The 23,312-nt window shown below is 45.3% G+C and overlaps 1 protein-coding gene across 2 annotated transcripts in view; it reads right to left on the bottom strand.

Moving 5' to 3' along the window:
- Positions 1-23,312, bottom strand: part of SH3PXD2A (SH3 and PX domains 2A) — a 268,519-nt gene that overhangs the window by 79,132 nt on the left and 166,075 nt on the right. Inside the window, exons 6-7 of one of the 2 annotated variants that reach the window (XM_037400226.1) lie at positions 17,256-17,284; positions 1,836-1,883 (exon numbers count right to left, since the gene is read on the bottom strand). In XM_037400226.1, coding sequence (XP_037256123.1) covers positions 1,836-1,883; positions 17,256-17,284 — 77 coding nt within the window. Of the gene's footprint in view, positions 1-1,835; positions 1,884-17,255; positions 17,473-23,312 lie in introns of those variants that run through there. The other variant, XM_037400225.1, reaches the window with a different exon arrangement.

Consider the following 23,312-nt stretch of genomic DNA (forward strand, 5'->3'; position numbering starts at 1 on the left):
ATGAAACTGGCTTCTGTTCCAGTCCCCAGCCCCCAGTTCAGGACACAGGTACGCGCTGGACGGGTCAAGATCATATTCAAATTCAAGGCTGCTCTGTCAGCCTGCCACATTAGTATACAGCCCATGGCAGATCTGGACTGACGACTAGCTGTGTTGGAAACTGTGGATTCTTTTAGATGAGAAGTAAACTGAAAGGCCGTGTGAACTGGAACAGCATAGGGAGCTAAGAACCTGCAAATGTAGCAGAAGACTTCTGAGCAGGACTATGTATCAACAATCACCTTCTTGAGCACCATGCAATGCAATTAGTCACATTTGCCCTATCATCATGCACAGATTTTTTTGGAACTAAACTAGCAACATGCATTTAGTTAAAAACAGTCAGCAGAAGGGAAGAAATTTATATCTGTTTGAGATTTTACTTCCTTGCCCTTCAAGAAGGATGCAAGCCTTGGCATTCTATTTGTCATTTTACATATAGCAACATGAAACAGTCCCAACGGATGTAGAGAGAGAAATCCAGAGCCTCATCCCACCCCAGCCGGCTAATCTGAGGGCTTCTTGTCATTATTCCCAAGCAACACCACCTCTTCTGTCTCCATCTCAACACATTTCTCTCCTGCTTAGCCTTTTTCTGTTTCCCTGTCTGAGCTCCCTGGTGTCCTTTCAGCCACCAGGCTCCTGTGAATGAATACTTCAGGTATTTCTGCATTTTTTATCCCTCCTGAATTTAGACCTACTCTGCTAAGATCAGGCACGCACACACACACACACACACACACACCCACACACACCCCCACACACCGCGTTATATTCAACTTCTGTCAGGAATAGCAGTTCTGAAATCACAGCAGTCTTCCCTACAAAATCCTCAGACAAGCAAGCACTCATCCATTGAGGATGGTGGGATTTTGTTCACATACTTTGAGCAGGGCATGAACTTGAATGTTTACCAAGTCAGGTATGGAAAGGAGCAGGAGTGTTTCTACCTTTCCTTGCCTTGAGACGTATGTGTGGCCTTAACTGCCTGGGTGACCAGGCCAGCATCCTGTACAAACACAGCATCTACAGCTTGTGATCATTTTTCCTAAGTCTGAAGGAAGACAAGATCCCTTCTCTGGTATTCCATGTCAGGTGACAACTGTTTGCAGAAGAAATCCACTGGTTACTCAGGAGAAGTCCCAATTCCTTACGCTATAAAGCTTAGGTTTTGCCTTGTATTGGTCTACTTCTCCTCAGACCCTGACACCTCAGCTAGAAGTTGTTTCTCTGCTCCTTCCTCCTTCCCAACTCCTGGTGACAAGGAGTCTCATGTGCCCATGACAATTTTGCATCTTCCCGAGTCCAACGTTTTCCACACAAAACTGTTTCTACTTACTGTGGAAAAGCAAAAGAGCATTTCAGAAGAACAAGGAGCACAGTGTCATGTTTTTCTCCTGTGTCTTGACCCACAAGATTTCTCACTTTTGCTCCTCTTTTCTCCTCCATCCCACATGGGACAGTGAGAGAGCAGCTGTGCAGGTACTTAGCTGTGGCCAGGGTCAACCTACCACATGAGGGGAAGCTGCTTTGGATTGCAGCTTTGAGTTAAGCATGAAGATACAACACACCAAGCTACTATCCGCTGCTAGTGGTGACATCAAAGTGAGGCAGCAGTCATCACAGCAAAGCTCTTATCAGAAATCATGCATCATGAAAAAACAATACACAAGCAGAGAAAGACCCTGGCTATATGCGCCAGAGACTCATATTGAAGACAACTCCAAAACCACACAGTTTGAACTACAGAATTCTCTTTTTAATAGCATGCAGAACACCAAGACATGAGAATTTACCTGGAGCGACACTCTTTTTTGGAGTCTCAGACAAACTGGACATCCAAACTTGAAATCCAAGAAGAGGGCAGCCATGAAAAGAGAAAGTAATTAGAGAAACAAGAAAACAGTCATACCAGAAAGTTTTAAAGTTAGTCAAGACAGCTTTGAAAGAGATGTTAGGTTTCTTAAGAGTGGTGTTGGCACGATAGGGACTCAGTTAAAGGTCAAGTCATAAGAACTACCCGGTTAATTTTTATGTTTTAGGGGACTTGCAGAGCTTATGAAACTGATCTGTAGTGATCCAACTCTGAGATCTTGGAATAAGATATGCTCTGAGCTCACTCCCAATAGGACAGGTAATGCACACCAAGAGACAGTTTGACTTGTTAAGCCTCAAACCTGCAAAAGTATTTAGCTTTGCAGCTGTTAATGATCCCCAAAAGACCAACAGGCAACTCACAGAGAGCAGCTTAGCACACACATGCAAGTTTCTACAAGCATTTTGTTACCCTGGAATAGCATTAAGGAAAATAACAATAGACAAATAATGCTCAATGGAAAAAGAATACAAAGCTCCAATAAAGGTACATCCAAAGTTAACTAGAAATACCATTTTTTAGCCAATGAATATGAGGCAGAAACCTGGTTTAGGAAAAAGCTAACAGAGTTGCTACCAACAAGGTCAAAGACTTCCCTCCCCCTCCATGAAACGAGGTGTAAATACTTGGGTTGGGATTCTGGGAATAATCTTCAAATGTTAAGTGTTATTTTTTTGTTTGAATACACTGGAAGCACATTTTAAAAGTTGGCAGGTTTGCCCCCATTTCTACATAAGAACCAGCAGACATTCCCCTTCTGTGGGATGAGGGAGCAGAAGGGCAGCTGTCACTGTCACATTGCCTGGGAGAAGAGATGAGGAGGCTTGTTTATATGACAGGCTAAGAATTTCCTAAATTCTAGCAAACAATACCAAAATGCAATTTAAAAAACTCATTTGCAATGGGGAACCCAGTTCTGGACCCCTCAGTTTAACAGCAGAGAAGATGCACCCTTCAGTCACTTGGAGAGAGGAGCAAGCTGTACTGGTGCCCTCGTCTATTTGACTTATCTTTTGACCTGCAGATTACTATCAAGGCAGCCAAAAATCAGTAATGTATATGACTAGTATGTATGTAACTGAGAAATTGCTAGCATGACACAAAACATACGAAACTGCTTTCAAACCTCTGCACTGGAAACCAGAGGTCCAAGAAACACACTGCTGCGTTTCCTCAGTGCTAATGGAATGGTGAAGTTTCGGAATCCTTTCTTTAGATCAGGCACACAATTTTTATTGCGTTAGAGCAAAACCGGAATTCACATGGATTCGGTATTTCATTTACTTTTCAGTAAGTTCTCAATAGTGGCAGTCTGGAGAAAAAACTGAAGGTTTCCAACAATCTAACTCCCAAACTCATACGCTGTATTGTCACAATACAGTACAAAATACACTATGGTACATTACTATAATTTACTTTGGCTTACCATTTAAGAAAAAGAAAAAAAAAAAGAAAGGCTCTGCATTGGTAGAGTACAACAGGAAATCATTTGGCAGAGTAACTTGTGCTCTAGCTTATGGAGGGTATATACAGCATGTTTCTATTACAGACTTGAGGCATGCACGGGAAAAGGTGTGAAGGAGTTGTTGTCAGCGACTTGTCTATTAGCTTTTGAATAGACTTCACTGCCTTCAGGAACTGGATTATGAACTTCAGTCAGCTGTCAGATCTTCTTCCAGACAGAAGAACCTGAATATGGCAGCGATAAATAAAGCAGAAGACATATTGCAGGAGCAACTGGGAAGGTTTCAGTTTGTCCCAATCCAAGTTGGCAGCAAAGTGCTGAAACAGCCAACAATTAAAGATAGAGCAAAGAAGCTGCACTTAGCACAAGCTTAGGGCTACCCTGAATCTGCCTGCCCAAGAAGAGAGGGCGTTTAAACTTAGACACTCGGTAGCCATATCTACAAACGCCCCCTGTGAGATCTCAAGGAACCAAACTCCCCATAAAAACCAATCCTGTTAGTGACTATCAATTTTTTTTTTTCATTTCTTTTTAAACAAAGTAATTTTTTCCTCCTTGTCAAAACTATTGGTCTAAGTTAGAAAGGGGCAATCTAAGTATTATCTGGTAAACAATCCCACAGGTCCCCAACATAGGCTCCCTGGCCCCAGCAGCAGCACAAAAGCAGCAGCACTTCTCGGCTGCCTCAGCCTGACAGCAGCTAGATGTGGATGAGGTTGCTTCTGAAGCAGAAGACAGCTAGCATATTTCAGCTGCTCCTGCACATCTGCTTAGCATTAAACTTCCTTCTTGGGGATTTTTTTTTTTTATTCCAAGACATTTAAGCTCTAATTGCTACCAGCTTTTAAGAGTCCCCCCTACAAATAATAAAAATATCAGACATTAGTGATGGATTCCACTTCACAGAGAGCTCAAATGAAGAGCCGCGGAGGGAGCCAGGGTACAGGGAGGAGGTCAGAGGCCCCAGAAGCACACTGTGCCCGAGCCAACAAAACACAAGCTTTGAATGGACCTGGGTTTCCCCTTTAGGACAGAGTTTTACTGGAATTCTGCATGGGGCTTGGAGCCGGTTTCCAATGGGATTGGTAACGGTAAACGAACAAACCCTCGCTTCCTGCCTCTCCTCTCCCTTGTTGCTGCACGGCTGAGCGCCGGCTGGTCTCAGATGACTTGGAGGTGGGGGGGAAATCTCAGCCTTTGGAAGGGAAATTAAAGTTGCCTGCTCAGAGCAAGCCACTCCTAAGGCAACAGCATCCCAGTTCTGCTCCTAACACCAACCCCCACAGCCCTTGCTGCTGGCTTCGGCTGCAGCCAGAACAAACCCCTCCAACTGGAATTATTTTTAAAAGCTCAAAAGAAACACTGGTCCATAAATTACAGTTAAGCCACGGGGCCAAGGCAGTTGTGAAGAGCACAGAGGAGGCTCCCCTTCAGAGCTGCACCACACAGAAATAGCGGTGGAGCAGGCAAGTCACTGGACAAGGCCACTGAACCCCATCTCATCTGAGCTGCCACCACAGAGGTGGGTGACCCCTCAGATGGTTCAGCTGGGCTCCTCAGGTGGGGAGGGAAAGGAAGGAGATGGGGGGGGGTGTGTGCACACAGGCTTTAAGGACACAATTAAGACGGTTGCTCTAGTGAAGAAAACACATGAAATGGATTATTTTAGATTTCACCAGAAGCTTTCCTGCTGCCAGTGAGACTGGTTTGTTTGCTGCTCCTCCCACCCCTAGCAAGAGAACAGGCGCCAGACTGCTGGGGACCAATGCTTTACGCTTGCGATACTGCCCCACTCATCTCATTTTAGCAGCAGACTATTTGTCTTGTGTGCAGTTACAGCAGAGTGAGCTTCAAGGAAAACCTACAAAAGCTAGAGTCAGTCTAGCACGAGCTCAATGCTACCAAAATCCAGGAGATGCTGCATTCACAGTTCACATCAGTACTGCAAATCCAGCTGGGTCCCTGGTCCAGCAGGTGCAAAGAAACGCCTCCTACACAGGCATTTTAGCCATAGCTACTAATGCAGGTTTCTTTGTTAATGTCACTTAAAGTGTTCAGATCAACGTTGAGGCCGGCATCCGTTATTTAATACTGCTGTAAGGCCAGAAGGAACCCCCTCCTGAAGGTTCACAGGTTGCATATTGCTGGGGCTATCGGGGACCTTTAAAACTTTTTAAAACTAGTGTCTGTAGAGCTGTCTAGCCTGTTAAGCTACATATTTCCCAACAACATTTCTGCAGTAATCCTGGGGAATTGGATCATATTGGTCATAGGTCTCAGCATGGTTGTAGCTCTGGCCACGTAGCCCTTGCCCCACGTGATTTCTGTGCACAGCTGAGAAGTTAGCATGGGTCAAAGACAAGTCCTAGAATGATTAGCAAAGGACCTTAAAGATCACCTAGTTCCAAGCCCCCTGCCATAGGCAGGGACACCTTCCACTAGACCAGGTTGCTCAAAGCCCCATCCAACCTGGCCCTGAGCACTGCCAGGGATGGGGCATCCATAGCTTCTCTGGGCAACCCATTTCAGTGCCTCACCATGCTCACAGTAAAGGATTTCCTCCTTATATCTAATCTAAATCCACCGTCTTTCAATTTAAAATTGTTACCCCTTGTCCTATGGCTACAGGCCCTACACTAAAAAGTCTGTGCCCATCTTTCTTGTAAGCCCCTTTAAATACTGAAAGGCGCTATAAGGTCTCCCTGGAGCCTTCTCTTCTCCAGGCTGAACAACCCCAGCTCTCTCAGCCTGTCCTCACAGGAGAGGTGCTCCAGCCCTCTGACCATCTTCGCAGCCTCCTCTGGACTCGCTCCAACAGGTCCATGTCCTTCTTGTGCTGTGGCCCCCAGAGTTGAACGCAGTACTGCAGGTGGGGTCTCACAAGCGGGGTCCCAATAAATCACTTAGATGTGGCTACCTTGCTTTGGAGGGTAAAAAGCTTAATTGTAAAGGCATGACCTGTTCTGCAATAGTTGTCATATATAGGAGGTAGCAAACCGAGGTCCGTTTAATTAATAAAACTCTTTTGTTCTCATGAAGCCCTATCTTAAACATCACCTGGGAATACTGAAATCTCCCTGCAGCTGTTGAGGTACACCTTAAAATACTGAGAAAAGGATTGTAAGAACAAGTGGCTGTGCCGAAGAGATGCTAACGTCTGAAAGAGACCGCCCCTTTCTAACAGTGACCAGTTCTGTAGTTTGTTAGTCTTCTCCATGAAGTAGTGCTACTGGCTCATTACTCAAGGACCACAGCGGTGAGTGCAGCTGAGCATTTTGCAGATTCATTTCCCAGACATACACCCTTCCTGTCTTAACTGGAAGGGTGAAAAGAGACTAAGCAGTACAATCCTAGAGTAAACTGAAAGTATACTGGCGTCCTGAGAAGTCAACGACCAGCACTCCACTCCAGAGAACTTCACTGGTGGTCCAGTAACTGGCAGTGATTCCTCAGACTGGAGCTGGGGAAAGTAAATGCTGTTTCTACTCACCACTTTTCAAACAGAAAGCATTAAGAGAAGAAAGGGGTGTTCTCAGCCCAACAGTGGTATTTGATAAGTCAGCAAGAAGTGGGCTGACGGGGCTGTTCCTTAGAAGTGTCCATTTCTTACAGCTGGCCAAGAGCCTTGTTCACTGGGATGTTTGTCACGCATGGCGGAACAGAAAATGGAAGTTAAGCCGTCATTTCAATCTAGATTTTGGAGGTCAATCCTGCCAAGGAGTTGGTATATATGAAGTGCCACATTCTCCTGGGCACTCAGGTGGGATGCCTTACTGCCCAGAGCAGGTGAAGACCTCCAGGGGGCCAGGCTCAGTCTACCCCAGCTCCTCCAGAGCTTCTTGCTGGTATTTTGCCTCCACTTCTCCCCTCATCATTTCCTTTCTGGCCCCTCAGACAAGCTGAGGAACAACCTCCTCCTGACAAGGTGAGGCCTGCCATCCATACAGCCAAGAGCAGGAAGGTCATTGAGGCACCCCAAAACTGTGGTGCTTGTTTCTGCTCCCATCTGCAGACAGAGCACCGTGCTCAGTATTTCCCCCATACCCTTGTGTGTCATCTCCAAACGCTTCATCCCCCAGACTCATTGACCATCCTTTATCAGCCCATCTCCAGGTTTCTCTCCTCTAGTCTCTTCTCCTTCAGCTGGGGCTTGATACTTTGGTGAAATGGGAAGGCAGCAAGACACACTAGACTAAGGGATAGAGAAAGAAATACTCGACGTTGCTAGCCTTCCCCAGGAATTGAAGTACTTTTATCAGAAAATTACTGTGATATAGTGTCTACATGTAGCTCTACAATATGGCTGTAAAACAGCCTGGAAAGATTAAAAAATGCAGATGAGCCTTAATCTGAATTGGAACCATTTTCACACATTTCTGGCTCACACAATTAATTTATTCAATTTATCAGAAAACAACAGACAGCCAGAGAAATGGGAGGATGGCACAGAGAGATTGCAAGTGTTTTGATGTATTTCAAGCGCTGTCGCTCATGGCACCCTGTTGAACTGTGCCATTGATGTTTCTCTCTCCAGACTCCAGAGGGACCTAAACAAAAACAACGTTTGTGCCCAGTGCCTGACCTAGGGTGGGCCTGCTCAGCCATTACACTTCCTAGGTACCACATGACAGATTTATTTGCTACTGTAATTGCTGGGCAAGCAGCAGCCATCCCTGTCCCTCACCAGAGCAGCTTAAATAAGTTCTCCTTACTCTTATGTCTGTGGGATGCTAATGCATCATGTTTGAAAGAAGCGTTTTGAGATAGTCCTTGAAGGAATACAGAGATATAATCTCGTCTCCAACCCTCCCTCCTTGGGAGACTTTTTTAAAGAAAACCTCTCATCCCTGCAGAGATACATCCTCTTCTATATACCTGACACAGAACATCACCTCCACCCCCCACGCCATCTGTTAGAGAGGCAGTATCTTAAAGGGCTACATCTTGAAAAAATACTTGACTAGTAGATTATCAAACAGGCAAATTCAGCCAAAGTGCATAAGTAAAAGAATTAGCAGCAGACATTAAATAAGGCCTTTAATTTTAGTCCTATGCACAGAGTTCAGCTGCATCACGAACAGCTTGTGGAGGGCCCAGACTCTGGAAGAGGCACTGCACTTGTGCTGAGGGTGGGGGCAGATGTGCTCGAGCTGCAGTGCCAAGCCCAGCCAGCACCTTCTTCTCCCTGTCAGAAGCAGCTGCCGGGGAGCTGCTGGGGCTCCTCGCCTCCCCAGCACCACGCTGCAGCCCGATCTCAGGCCACTTCCACTTGCCACGTAACCAGAGCTGCCTGGCGTACACTAGACCCACACACACTGCTTGGAAAATGTTCACATCTGGCTTTCACGTGACTCAAGCATGCCTCATAAATTCATCATCTGGATAACTCACTCCTGCAGGAGAGAAATCCACAACCAGAGAGCCTTTTCCAGAGTCGGAACAGAGCAGCGGGGCAAGAAGATCGTGTGCTCGACGAACTTCACAGTGACACGCTCACCAGCTGCGTTTCCACAGCCTCACACAGTCCTTCATACTTTCTAAAAAGTATGAATGTAGAGTAAATTAGTTCCCATTTTCTACTGGTTTACATCTGCAAAAGCCCATCCTAACCCCATTCACAGACCCAGAAATGTCCAGGAGTGTTTAGTTTTTGTTCTGGAAGCCACAGCTCCTATTAACTCTTTCCACATGGCAAGCAAGGACTGCTTCCCACATGATCACAGTGGTACGGCCCCTGCACATACAGTTTTGTAGCAGTTCCCAGTTTTGCTAGGAAGTGCCTAGAATATCTGAATACTAATCCACATCTACAGCTGTAAAAACTGAGAGCATCACCCCTCTGAGCAAAAAAACCACCAGCCTCCAACATTGCCAAGGAAGCCGGCGAAGCCCCAGACGTTGCACTTGGAAAGTCACAGGTATGTACACACACTAGGATTCATGCATGGTTCAAAAAAGCAAAAAAAAAAAAAAAAAAAATAAAAGCACAAGTCAAATCCCAATTGTGAAGAAGTCACGCTGCCAAGCACAGAGAACGTACCATAGCATCAGCATGTCCAGGCAGCGTGTTTTCACTGGCAGCAGAGTGAGCTGGCCAATTGATGCTTATGTTATAACTCCTGCTGAACACCTTTCTAAGTAATGCTTTCAGTCATCTCTGCTTAGATGAGCCACACCATCTAGAGCAGACTGGTGAAGATTTTGCTTGTCATACAGCCTGGATGCAGGCCAGCCAGAATGTGACAGCTATAAAACCATGCACAAAGCTGGAGACACTCAGGGAGTGCTATTTTAGGGGTGAGTGCTCTCAAAAGCCTAATTCTGCTATCCATCCAGAATGCTAACACATTCTGCTATCCAGGTTTCCTTCTCACAAGACAGATTCAAATTTCAGGTGCTCACCAGCCTGAGACTAAGTTATCTAAACACCCACCTAAGAGGTCTGTTCCTCTCAGCCAGCCAGTCTCGTCTGTGCCACGTACAGATTCCTGCAATGGCTGAGGATCATCACCCTCCACTCCAGCTCCCAAGTGCATTTCTCGCTTGCCTTATCTAACATGCCAAAATCAAAATCCAATACTATACAGCTCTCTCCATGGAAGAGCAGGAAAACTCATGCAGGCAGTTTTAATACCATCTGCCATCGACATGACAGGAGGAAGGCAGAATAGGAGCAGATGGAGAATAGAGAACTCCTTAAAACCACAAGAAATGCCATTACATCCCCTAAGGTACCAAGTGCTTTCTCAGCACTCAGCTGAAGGCTCTCAAAGGCATTTCCAAGGGTGCATGCTGTTCTGCCATGGCTGTGCTTGAGCCACACCTCATACTTGCAGTGCTTCCCTGCCCTCTCTCCCCAACACTGGGCTCTGTGCAGCATCGACGCTGAACTGGGAACGGCAAAGAGCAAACACATTCCTTTCCCTAATCCTGTACCCTGTCCCTACAATGCAGTTTAAAAGCCAAGGAGCAAAACAAAAAAACCCAACACAAACAACTCTTCTTCTCTTGTCCTGTCTTCTTCCCACTCCAGCATATGGGCCACCCAGAAGACAGCGACCCTATACATCTAACAGGCCACATGTCCTGTCAGCAGAAAAGGCTGAAGCAGTGTGAAAAAAAAAGTCTCCTATCTGCTCTTCTCTTCAGTAGCCTCAAGCAGAACTCCAAACCATTTCAGTTTAAACAATGACTTTAAAAATATAGTCTACAAGGAGAAGTGTGAGATCAGTTTCCTCCCGCCAGAACACCACAGGCTGGATGTGGAGTGTGGGATTTGAGTGGACAAATTCACATCTTGACTGAAGATGCAGAATTGGGTCACACACTCACAGACACTGCAGGGAGATCAAGTCTGCCTGACTTAGCTGAAGCTCTTCCTTAAATCCTGCTCTGTGCCAATGCACCTGAGTACAGAGCAATAGCCCTGCTTTGGAAATAACACAGAGTGGATGTGACTTCAGTTATACGAAGAATTTGCTAAAAAAAAAAAAAAAAGACAGAGAGAGACAGGCTTATTAAAAAATGAAGAGGAAAGAGAATGAGTTGTTTTGGGAATTACTGCATCAGGCAAAAGCCAATAAACTGAACAGAAATGAAGAGTTTAGCATATTCACTAGCTGAGGAAGAATAATTCTCCACCATAAGAAGAGGCAGCTCCATCATCAAGGACTGAACCGAGGATGCACATTGAGATCATTAACTACTAACTCCTTCCAGCACCAGGCCCAAGATGTATATCCCTAGTAATTATACGCTAAGGTTTGTTTGGTCCTTGGTTGCTATGCTTCTGCCTACTTTATCCTTATTTTATTACTAAATCTTTTATCCTCCTGTAAAAAAAAAAAAAAAAAAAAAGCTATGTGAGAACCAAAATGTTCTGCCAGAATCTGCTCTTTTTAAATTCCATGCAGTAATTAGTACATACAGCCAAGAAGGTTAATCGTATGACGGGGGAACAGATCCTGATTTCTGATCAAGAGTAATCCTGTCAGTACATGCTTGTGAAGTTACAAAATAGTGGCTGGCAAAATACCTTGTCCAGCCATCTTCACCAACAGGCCAAATAGCACCAAGGAGCCCGTCCATTGCTGCTGTTTTTGCACTAATTGTAGAAAACAATGCAAGGAGTCCAGCACACACGTGTGATTCATCAGGACACAAACAAGAGCACATGTCCTACCACAGATTTCTTAAAAAGATTAAGACACCAAGCCCAAGCTACATGATTTAAGATGTTCCTGGGACCTTGCCATGGGCTTGGACAGACTTAAATCCCCATTTACCACCTTAAAAAAAAAACAACAAAAAAACAACCTCCCAAGCTGAAGCAGAACGTCTCAAACTAAAATTTGAGTTTAAACCCGCCACGTTCTAGCCTTGCCACTATCACCTGGGCTCAGATTCATCGAGCAGTAACAGCTGCGTGCTCCATTACTCACACACTCAACACAGGTAGCCCCAAAACATCTGCTGCAGTCAGCACCCTGACAGGAGATGTGTTGCGTCATGCTGGGATTCACCATGTTTGTTAACTGGACTTTTCAACATCTTTAGTAACACACGCCTAGATTTGGCCCCTTTGAGAACCCATTTAAAAGGTTCAGGCTTCCTCGGGCTGAGAGAGGGAAACTGAGACAGATTTCTTCCCTCCCCTGTGGCCACCTCCCACAAATAGCTAAAGTACCTGCCAGGGCTGGAGGCCGTGTGTTCCCTCCTGTCCCTGTACCCATGTGTAGCTAAGTGCCTGCTGCAGAGCTACGAAGCTGGCAGAGAGCTCCACACCCAGTTGCACCAGCAAAGCTTTTTCCCTGGGGCCAGCACCTCAGTGCTGCTACAGGCAGAGCCAGCCCCGGCCACACAGCATCACTGCTCCAGCTCACGCTTGTGACCCCAGCGGGTGATTAAGCACAGGAAGGCTAGCACACACCATTCATTATCTCCGTATCGCCTCCAAAGGAGACAGTTCAAACTGAAGTTAAGAAAATAAAGCTCATTTATAAAAATATATAATTTTTTTTAAAAAAAGAAGTGAGATGTGCCATGGAGCTGTAAGTGCAGGCTAGACACTTGCGGTGTGACAGGACCAGAAAGGTTAAGTTCTGAAGTGATGAGCACAGCTCAGCTGTAAAGACAAAAAAAGCCCAACGTCAAGCCACTTCCCTTTGTAATTACAAAGGAAGCAGAAAAAACTATCCCTGACAATTCAAAGAAACAGCAGTTACGGCATCTCCCTGAAGCTGACAGAGCATGCATCCTCAGTGTGTGAGCATGGAAGATGGTTTCCCTAGTAATGAAGAATTAGGCTAAAGTAACAACCCTTGCTGTCAGCATCACCCAGAAGCCCAAGGCAGCAATCCTGCAAAGTGATCAGCCACCAGGGCCCTCGATGCTGTTACAATGATCTGCTTGTTTCTCACTTGGAGGCCCCACTTCCATCACTGTTGCAACTCTCTCAACTTTACTTAATTTCCCCATTGAGGGAAAAGACAGCATTACAGATGTTTCTATAAAAAGTTTGAGAAGTAGCTTCCAATGGACTCTGAAGTTTTTACTTACTTGCCAATGGATACAACTTTCCTAGCGTAAGACTACAGAAGGGAAAGGAAGCAGACATTGCTGTCTGGGTGCTGCCATATTCTGCTAGTCCAAAAATTGTCTGTGGGAACCAAGTTGAAGGACAGTTCTCTGCTGAGGAAGCCAAGCCTCACTGGGGCTTGGGCCTAACTGTTAATATTTCAAGTGCTCAAATACAGCCAGCTTGATGCAGGAAGGATCTGATCAACTAGACAAAGGAGACACACTGGTACTGATGGAAAAATACACTATTTTTATTTTTTAATTTTGTTGTCCCTCACTTGGAGCAGCATCCTATCAAATAGTAGCAAGGTGCCAGAGAAAGCCATTGAGCAGCAGCTTGAGCCAGCTGCACCCGAAGCAGCAAGCAGGGCAGCCAGAGCAGTGGCAGTGAGCAAGCAGTAGGGTTTTTTGTTGTGATTTCAGAAGGGGGTGGCCAGCAGTGCTCCTGCTAGCGCGCACTGAAAGCGGCCAGCAGCCAAGCCCTTGTGCTTACAAGGCAGGTAGAAGAAATCCATGCCTTAACTTTGAAAGCAAGGGTGAAGCAGCATCTCTGCTGCTGGGTCTGAATCCACTGTTAACAAGGAGAACCCTCTCAGTAATTGAGGAGCACTAAGATTCAGCGTGGAAAAGCTGTGGAGCCCACACCAACTCCCTATTGCCATCAAACACTAGGTCCCAGATTCTCGCTTCAACTTCATGACTGGGGATCTGACAACAACTTTGGCATGAAACAAGCCAAGAAAGATTCTCAGCAAGGGAAGAGAGCAAGATCATCTTACTCCAGGAGTCTGAAACTTGCCCTAGCCAGCAAGGGGGTGGGGGAGGTGGGGAGGCACATCTTTGGGGAGGAACATACTCCAACTAGTTTTACAAGCCACATGAGGATTAGCAGATGTCTCAAGGGTTAATTAGTTCACCATGCACAGATGGTAGCTGGTAGAGTTTGCAGAGTGGATTAACCTAATTTGTGGTTTGTAATGTACCATGCAAATATCCATTACTAGACTTGCAGCGATTCTGCTCTTATTTTGATTTGAGAAGAGAAAACCACACAATGAATGCTTGCAGAGAAGTAATGCCTATTTTGAGTGACAGATGAGTTCTGTTCACTTGGTTAATGGGATCAACAAATTTAGTCTGAAAAGTAATCCCTTCCCTTTTTGCTAGAGAGGGTCTTTGGAGAGACCTAGATGAGACCATTTGTTGCAAGTATACAGAATATGCCCACAGTAACCACTCCTTACAGTTGTACTGAGGTCTCTTCAGCACTGACAGATGGTCATAGAACAACAATTCAGTTGGCTGAAAATACAGAGGCAGCTTTCTGAAGCAGCTCTGCAGCATGTCAGGTAAAGCCCCACAAATCCAAGGTAACAGCACATGCAGCAGTTCAGGCCACAGCAAACGCCCATGCCTACACAGAGCCTCAGGTCTCTGAGCTGACTGCAGGTTAAAACATTTGTAATTAGATCACGTCCAAGTAAAGGACTTCATGTTTATAAAGCACTTTGCACAAAAGGAAGCCTGGCTCAGGGCTGGCATGCCAAGATGCCCCAGGTTGGTGCAAGACTCCCTTCTGTTTAGCTAAGGACACACCGTGCCATTGCACTTGATTCACAAGGTCTCAGATGTTTACAACCAGTATCAGCTGCAGTGATAAATGTTTCTGTAACTCCCATTAAACTCTGAACTTACCCAATTTCTCCCTGCTCTAAGGGGCGACTACAGGACTAGCAGACACACACACTGGCAAGGCAGAGGTCATAGCAGAGGTGACGTTGGCCATCAGAGGCATTCCCCAAATGTTTCTGCAATCAGCCATGCCCATGTCATGCCTGCACATGCCTGAGACACAGCAGCTGTGGGATTCCTGTCAGACAGTGTGGGACAGCCATGCTCACACCCAAAAGCCTCCTCCCAGTACATCTTTGGTCAAGACAGAAGATGTGTTCACAGGTCTGATTCATTGGGAGGTGCTTGCATGTATAGGTGCCTATTTGTCTCTTGTCTAAAAATTGAGTAGTGTCTGCACTTATGGAGGAAAATACACTACAAAGCTATTTGTTATCTTTACAGACTCTCACAGCACACCCTGGAATTCTGTGCTTATTTACCCCATCATTTGTTCAAGTGTCATAAAGCTGGTCTTTGTTAAGAGGCTGTAACTACCAACTCCCTTGGCATATTCCCTGACTCATTGCATACATACTCCCACAATACCCAGCTCCAAACAGAAGGAAGCATTCCTCCGCTGCTCTAAAATCAGGCAAGAGGATGGCCGAGAACAGAGTCCCTTTATGCAGCTCACTTCGGTCTGAGTGCTGCTTCACATTCTTCTTCATACCGGGTAAGCAGAGAAAAAGCATCCCTAAACCCTGCTGTTTCGAAGCCCCAGTTGTGTCAGCAGCCAAGCACCAAGAAGCAGAGAGGAGGCAACAGGAGACCCAGCAGCATGTGGAGGTGGGACAGCCAAGGGAAGAAGCCTGACCTGAGCATCTATCCCTTCAAGGGATGGATGAGCACATCAGTTGGGATGCTCAGGGAAGGAGGCCAACAAAGATTCCAGCAGGGAAGTGTCCACAAATAGCATTTCAGTTATACTGATTCAACTTAATCCCTCTTCCCCCAATGTCATGGGACATCAGCTCCAACTTCCCCCCAGAGCCACAGGAATGGAGGAGCAGCAGTTTGCTCACACTCCCAAAGCAATTCCTCACAGCTCTTCCAAATATATTGCAGTTCCTGTGCATATCAACTGGTGCACTGAGCCCAAAGCTCTCCTGTTTTCCTAATGCTGTTCTAGGTCACTGCTAAATCAGGTCACCCCAGAGACTTCAGCAACGTTTTTCAAAAGTCTTTACATGGCCCCAAAGCCCCCAGTGCTCAGGATGTGGCACTATGCGAGGAGCTCCCACACTCAGCTCTGCCTTCTACAGTCACTCGGACCTTTATGGTCAGCCCCTCTAGAGAAAGTGCTACTGCCAATTTAATTTGCAGGCCATTGTGAACAAACTCTTCACTTGGTACTACATTTAGGAGGTCCTAGAAGCACGACCTAGACAAAAGCTTTGTAGGAGATTAGGAAGATGAAGCATGCTCTTGTTTATCGTATCAGGCCAGCACCATGCTTGCCCCTTCATTACCACAACCCATCTCAGGGAAAGGGTACCAAAAGTATTATTGACCTGCAAAGGCAACAGCTATTTGATGCACAGCATATCAGGGTCAAGCAACAGTTTCGCTTTAGAGCATCACTTAACTTATTACAGGACTGCAGCTTAAAAGCTCTCATAATTATCCAACAAATCAATCTAGGCAGTGACATTCATTGGAGTCCAGTACATTATATCCATCTTCCCTTTACTTCCCAAAGACTAAAACACTGCAGTGTTTCTTCATCACCTTAACATGGAAGAAGAAAAAAAAAAAAAATCCTCTCCGCCCCTGCACACAGGCCAGAGTTTTCCAGGAGTTGCTATTGGTCTGAAAGGCCTCTCTGGATGCCCTGAATGCAATTTGGAGCATCCAAGACTCCAAACAAAGTCAATGAGAGTTGCAGGTGCTCAATGCTGCTTGGAGAAAAAAATAAGAGAAAAAAAAAGGAAAAAAAGAGAAAGCCCTGACACTTACAGCTCAGAGCAGCCAAACCCAGAGGCCCATAATTACACGTCCCTATTGAAAACACATCTGTAAAAATCACTAAGAGCTACACGGGGAAGGGAAAATTTGGATTTATATCATTTCAAATCAGGTTTTTATAGGACATTCGAATCCAGGATCTCAAAAACAAAACACTGAGCTAGAGCCTTTGAGGCAGCCCAAACCCAGACACAGGCACTGAGAACATTTTGCATCAGAAGCCTCACCAGAGCCTTTTAGAACAAGTGTGGGGGGGTGGGAAATCAGACCAGAACAGAAAAACCTTCCCTTCCTCTCCCGCAAAGAGCCCCAACTCTCAGGCTGCATTTTGACTGTTTGCTCAGTAAATAAAAAATCAAAGAGAGAAATTTAATACAATTATCATCTCAGAGTGGAGAAGGAGCTGTATAAATACAGTTAGAGGAGAGCAATAATTTTAACTGCAATACTATATGGTGGGCTTCTTCTCTCCAGCGCAGAGGGAAGAAACTGATGCCTGTCTCTAGCAAGCTTCAACAATAAAAAGTTAAACTGCTATACAATTTAATGCCACACAAGATAAAGAGAAGGTTAAAAAAAAGGGAGGGATGGGGGGGGGCGGCAGGGAGAAAGGACCTCTCTGTAATCGTGCAGTATATAAAAAGCCTGGTATCTTACCTGATTTTCTCTTTGAAGATCCGTAGTCCCTGAAAAAAAGACAACAACAAATAGACATGGTTAGAGCTGGAAACAGTGGTGAGAAAAGTGGTGCCTCCCAAATTTCCACCCATATGCTCAAGGGCTCATCCTGTGTGCTCCCTCTGCTAAAGAGGAGGTGAGGGCTGCAAGGCATTGACAGGCAGGGTCGGGATGGATCCTGAGCAGCACCGGCTCATCAGCAGAGCAGCTGGGCTTCTGCAGCACCAGGGGCTCCGGGAGCATGTGATCGAGACAGAGCAAACCATCCACAACCGGCAAGGCAGGGGAGAAGGGTGTCATTTTTTCCCCTTTAAATTGAGCTATTAAATGCACATCTACTGAATTAACCCCTGACGTTCCCCTGGACACGAAAGGGAACATTAACTGTTTGCTGCAGGGGTGCAGCTGCTATAGGCTTATCTGGCATTGCTTGCAGCCCTTTCCTTTCAGAGCCTAATTAATTTGTGAATAACCTCCAGACCTCTCACAGCTTTGACAAGCACTTGTCTTCCACTAGGGAAAAAAAAACCAACAAACAATCCCCAAACTTTGTCTTTTCTTCTTTCTTCCAGGATGAGGAATGCACCCTTACTTTTCTGCAGAGATTTAAGGGTGCTGGCACTTTTGCTCATGGCAGAACAGCTGAAAGCTCAGACAGCTGCTGCAGAAGTGGGAAGAAATTACAGAAGGGAGCAGCGAGAAGTGATGTGGGGTAAGCAGAACCAAGGACAGAAATACTTCGCTATGGCTGTGCATCCTCCCAGCGCTCTCTGGAGCCTCTCAGACCCGGCTCTGAAATGGTCTGCACAGGCAGGAGCCCGGGCAATGACAAATCGGGCAGAGGCAGCATTGCTGTGCAGGCACAGTGCCCAAGGCATAGCCACATGCTGCACCCAGCACCCTTAACGTGGGGAAAATCACCCAACGAACCCACTGCAGAGGCAGGCTGTGTTTGGAGGAATCCCACCAGAGGGGCAGGTAGCAGCCTCTAAATTTTGAGGGGGGCAGGCTGTCAGGAATGGGGGTTTGTCCCTTGCAAGCACACTGTGTACTCCAGAGGAAACCCAGAAGGATCATCCCAAACTATTTATTTAATTTCAGGAGTATTTGGGGAATCATCTGCAGAAATGACACGTGTCTTGAGGGCAGAGGTATGTCTACCCATAAATTCTGTTTCTCCCAGCACTTTGCCTGCATCCCATGCCTTATATGTCTAGGATTTTCTTCCAGTGAGTAAATAACCACTTGGGAGTTTTTTGCACCCTCTTTGAATTTTCCAGTGTCATTTCTACTTCAATTAAGTGGTTGTTTTCTCAGCCATGTCTGCGGTTATATTTGATGTGAAGATGCTACTGCTCATGAATAGCCTGCTTCTTCTACAGAAGTGATATCATATGCAAATATAATGCCTACTATATGGTGCCTGAAACAGGGATCCCTCAGAACGAGCCAGGGGAGGCACAATGCCCAAAATGTAGTCCTCTGCCCCAGCTCTGCTCCCACGCCAGCCTGGAGCTTTTTGGTTGCTGACAATACAGCTCTCTTGGCATGTGAAGTCTGTGTTTGGTCCTGCCCTGAACTGCCTCTCTTCCGACAGTGCTAAATGGTCAGGAGGTGAAACCCTGCTGAGATCCATACGTGTCATTTGCTTTAACCTAATAGCTCCATTGCGCACATGCTTGATGCTCACTTCAATCCCTCCTGCCTGTCCCGGCTTTCTGAAATGAAGCTCCTGGACCTTCTCAGTACTACAGCTTGGAGCTGGGTTTGGCTGGGATTTCCCTCTGCAGCGTGTTGCGTCCCCACCTCCCTCTGTGTTGTGCAAAAAGGCTGCCCCCAGCTCTTGCAAATGTTAGCACCCACAGGGACCTGGGAGGAGAGTGTAGCTAGGTGTAATCCACAGAAGAGAAACACAACCATCCTTCCAGCCTTTGCCAGAGGGCCCTCAGCACACATTTCCAGGGCAATCTCCTACCAGCCAGCCACGCTGAGGACACCCCACAAACATCCTATGAGAGGCTGTAGGTGAACCGAGCATGCACAAAGGGTGAAGAAAAGTGGCATTAGACAGAGGCGAAAGAGCCTTCAGCCTGACTGAAGCTGCAAAAGAAAACGCAACTCCTTTTTGCCACTTCAAAGAAAATCACCCAATTTACATGATTAGAAATGGGGTACTGATGGACTGATATGGTTAATAAGCAATCAAAACCAGATAAAGATGTTGCTGAATATCTTTCCCTACCAAATCAGGCAGAGCTGGTACCCAGGTTTGGAAAGTACAGTAGATGATTTGTCTGTGCTCTCAATGTGCAACGGTGGCAAATGCCACAAAAGGCTCAAAATTCAAACCTCCGTCCTGTGCTCTCCCACATCTCTCAGCACAATCTCTAGCTGCTTTTACAGCTTATGTGAGTGACTGCAGGAAGGTTTTAAATGAGGCTTGTTCTTTTAATTCTGAAGCATGACTCATCCATGCAATTTAAAGAAGGTAGAAATTGAAAAAGAAGCAAAATTTTGAAACTGTTTTTTTCTTTCTACATGCAGATCATGGGATTATGAGATATCACTCCATAAATAACTTTTTCACTCCCCCCCCCCCCCCCCCTTCAGTCTCATTCATCTGCCTGGCATTTCTTCTACAGCAAAAGCACATCATTTATGGAAGTGTACTTGCCCTTAAGTTCCGTCATGCAAGCCCTACAGCGGGCAGACATGTCCCACATCACACCACTAATGCAAGCACAGAGCACTGTCCTCGATACGATGTGGCAAGCCACATTTCTGGTCAATGACAAACATGGTGCCAACAGGGGCAGTAGCTGTTCATGCGGGCCAGAAGCTCTAGTTCAGCAAACCCCATCACTGCTTCTCTCATGGCTTGTGTATGGTGAAAACAAACATTTAGGTTAGTTTGAAGATGGAAAAAGCCCCTTGCTGTCACTGCAAAGTGCACAGCTGAGCAATTTAGGGTCAGCTACAAGAAGGTGAAGAAGCAAGTAGCTCTCAGTGCTGTCCCTTTGAGATCAGGATGGTAACTAGCATCGTCAGAGGATCCAGAGTGTGTTCAGACACTTGAAGGCAATTGAACCTACAACTTCTGATCTTAGTTTCTAGACTTAAAGCAGGAGATCTTTTTACAGAAGAAATTAAATGATCATTACAAAATATTTATTTGAATTACCACCACCCCCCAACTAATGAGGCTCACAAAAAAAAACCCCCACAACCCACTAACAATCAACCTATTGGGCAAGTTTTCATCTTTTTGTTCTTTCTGTATTCTTTCTGTAAGCTTTAAAGTCAAGTTTCATCAGGTTCTGATTTTGGAGTTCCTGAAGTCCATGTACCGCATGTCTCCCCATCTTGTCACTTTTTTGCACACCCACATTTAACTCCTAAAATCAGGACAAAGCAGTATCAAATAAAGTGGAGCTAGAAATGAAATCCTCATCTCCCTAGTGAATCTCTGAAAGACAGAACTTGGGGAAAAAAATCACTGCTGAAAAGCAAAGAAAGTATAGCAAATAATCTCTCTGGCTGTGTAAAGTGTTGTTTGTATACATACTCTTTGTACACATACTCTTTTCTGCTAATGAAGAAAGCCTGTGCTGCTGCTTTGCAATAGCAGCAGCAAGGAACCCTGCCTGACTCCATGTTTATTTTTTATGTCCTATTATTCTGTATGTAATTCATTGATGCCTTTTCCCTCTCCCACCTGGGGAGGTGAATCTATAAGGTGAATACCTATCAGCTTCACTATTTTCATAGGAGCATTAGTGTGAGGATGAAGCACCAGATTTTGTCTCCAAAACAATAAAGTGCATTATTTAATGATTTCTCGTAACTGTAACAACTTCCAAGTGAGAACTCTGATCTCTCCTGCAACACAGACTGTGCCTGGGGCACTGCTAGCCCTTACCTCAGACAAGAAACCTGGCCTTGCAGAAGAAAAACCCTTCCAAGGAAAGGTACAGTGAATGTCATATCCGCAGCTACACAGGGAAGCTCACTTTCTCTTCAGCTCTTGCTCTTTTGATCTTTTTAACTTTATATACACACAGACATACTTCCATTCTTCTTCCATTTCTGTACGAGAACAGATACCACCATCCTAATTTCCCTTCCAGCCATAGCTACAAGAATAGCAGTGAAACCAGTGAGTGGAACCAAAAATAGCTCTGGCAGGTCCCTTCTTCATTAGTCAGGATCACTCCACACTGAACAAACACCTTTCACAAAAATTGCATATTTCTAGCCTTCTTTGTATCGGAATATAGCAATATTGTCTAAAGCCTTCCTGTGGGGCACCACCTTTAGCTGACACTGAACCTCATTACTGGTAAGGAAAGTATTTCCTGCTGCTAATGATATTAAAATATTGCTGGTGCCAAGCACGTCACACAAGCTGGACACACTTTTTAATGACAAAGGAGAAAGAGTCTGGATCTCCTTTCTCGTCAGCATTACACCAGGATAACATTAGTCATTTGAAATCTAGCAATGAATGTGAAACGAAGACCATAATCATTGCTGCAGAGCTGATACAGGCAGCCAGGAAATTTGTGAAAGGTAAAAATATTTTATGACATTGAATTGACATCACCTGCAATCTAATTTAATTATGAAGGTTATATTAACAATGCTATGAAAAAGTTTTATGGCACGTCCTTTCTTTAGGGACTGATTTTGCTGCTGTATTCAGTGACAGTTAATAAACATTGATGTGTGAGTGTGTGTGTGCTTTCATCTACCTAAATACATACATATATACACAAAAAAGCAGCGGCACAACTGGGAAGTCATTTAACAAATGAGGATTATCCTGATACTTGTTCAATAAAGCCTAAGAAATGTTCCAAGTGGAGGAGAAGACTGGAGGTGACTAGGTGCACCTGCAATGGACTGTGTCGTTCTCTTTAGCCATACTTCTCATTCAGTTTGATTTGCATCTGGCCCAAAGGGTTTCTCCTGCATCTTCCATGAAGATCCAGCAATTCAGCAGAAGCCTCCTGCAGGAACCAAGGAGAGTTTGCAGAGTAATGTGGCATCAACAGAGGGGCTGCAAGGCTGCGACTTGGCTTCTGCACAGCTCCCCCTCAAAAGTGATCCATTCAGTTGCAGGACCTCATCCCTGTGGCACCCACGATGCAAAGGCTCTTCTAAAAGCTTCTCCCCTTTGCCGTGGGACAGCAAACCCAGCAAGCTCACTCTGTGGGACTTCTCCTTTCTCAGATAAGTCACCTTTTAGCCCAGGGCCTCTGCCTGATGGTAAAGCAGGGCTCAGCTTCAACTCATTTAGCAAAGATCTCAGACAACCGTGAGCTTCAACCATGAGAGAAAACAGTGCCTGCCAAGCATGAGGAGCTGTCAGAGGAGGAACACGGCCAGGGAGCTGCACAGCAGACGTTTCATTAGATGAGACAGAAGCTAAAGGGAAAGTAAATCATCTTTCTGTCTGTTTCTCAGTGTTTGCTGTCCAAAGGAGATGAGACAGTGACAAACTCTGAGTAATGGAGGTTAATCTGTATCCTCTAGAGTATCTTAATACATAAATTAAAATTGTTTCGTATTTGTTGGCTTGTGCTAATTCATGTTTAAATACATTGTAGGCGTTTATGTTCCCATGCTCCTTAATTCCTAAAAGTCCTAGTGGTGTGGGCAGGCTGCGGCAGAGATGTATGACATTTCAAACAAACAAATCAGATTATCATTTAATCACCAATGATTTGCCAGGCAGACTAAAAGAACAGAAATGTTTTAACAAGAAAGTCCACTCTCTGCTTCCCAACACTCATACTGTTTGCAGTCAGTAACGAAGACCACTTTTTCACAAACTATTTTTCTTAGTGCTGCTATCAGATGCTGTGACCATGTTTTTAAAGTAAACCATACAGGAATACTTTGCTACTGCTCTTTACGCATGCAAAAACCTGAGCCTCGAGAATGTATTTGCATCTTGAAACTCTCCTAACTGATTCTTCGCAACACCAGACTGACATTTTCTATTTGAGACAAGGCACAACCTCAAGTGTGACT

Source organism: Falco rusticolus, chromosome 9 (genome assembly GCF_015220075.1).
Source record: "Falco rusticolus isolate bFalRus1 chromosome 9, bFalRus1.pri, whole genome shotgun sequence".
Taxonomy (NCBI): Eukaryota; Metazoa; Chordata; class Aves; order Falconiformes; family Falconidae; genus Falco; species Falco rusticolus.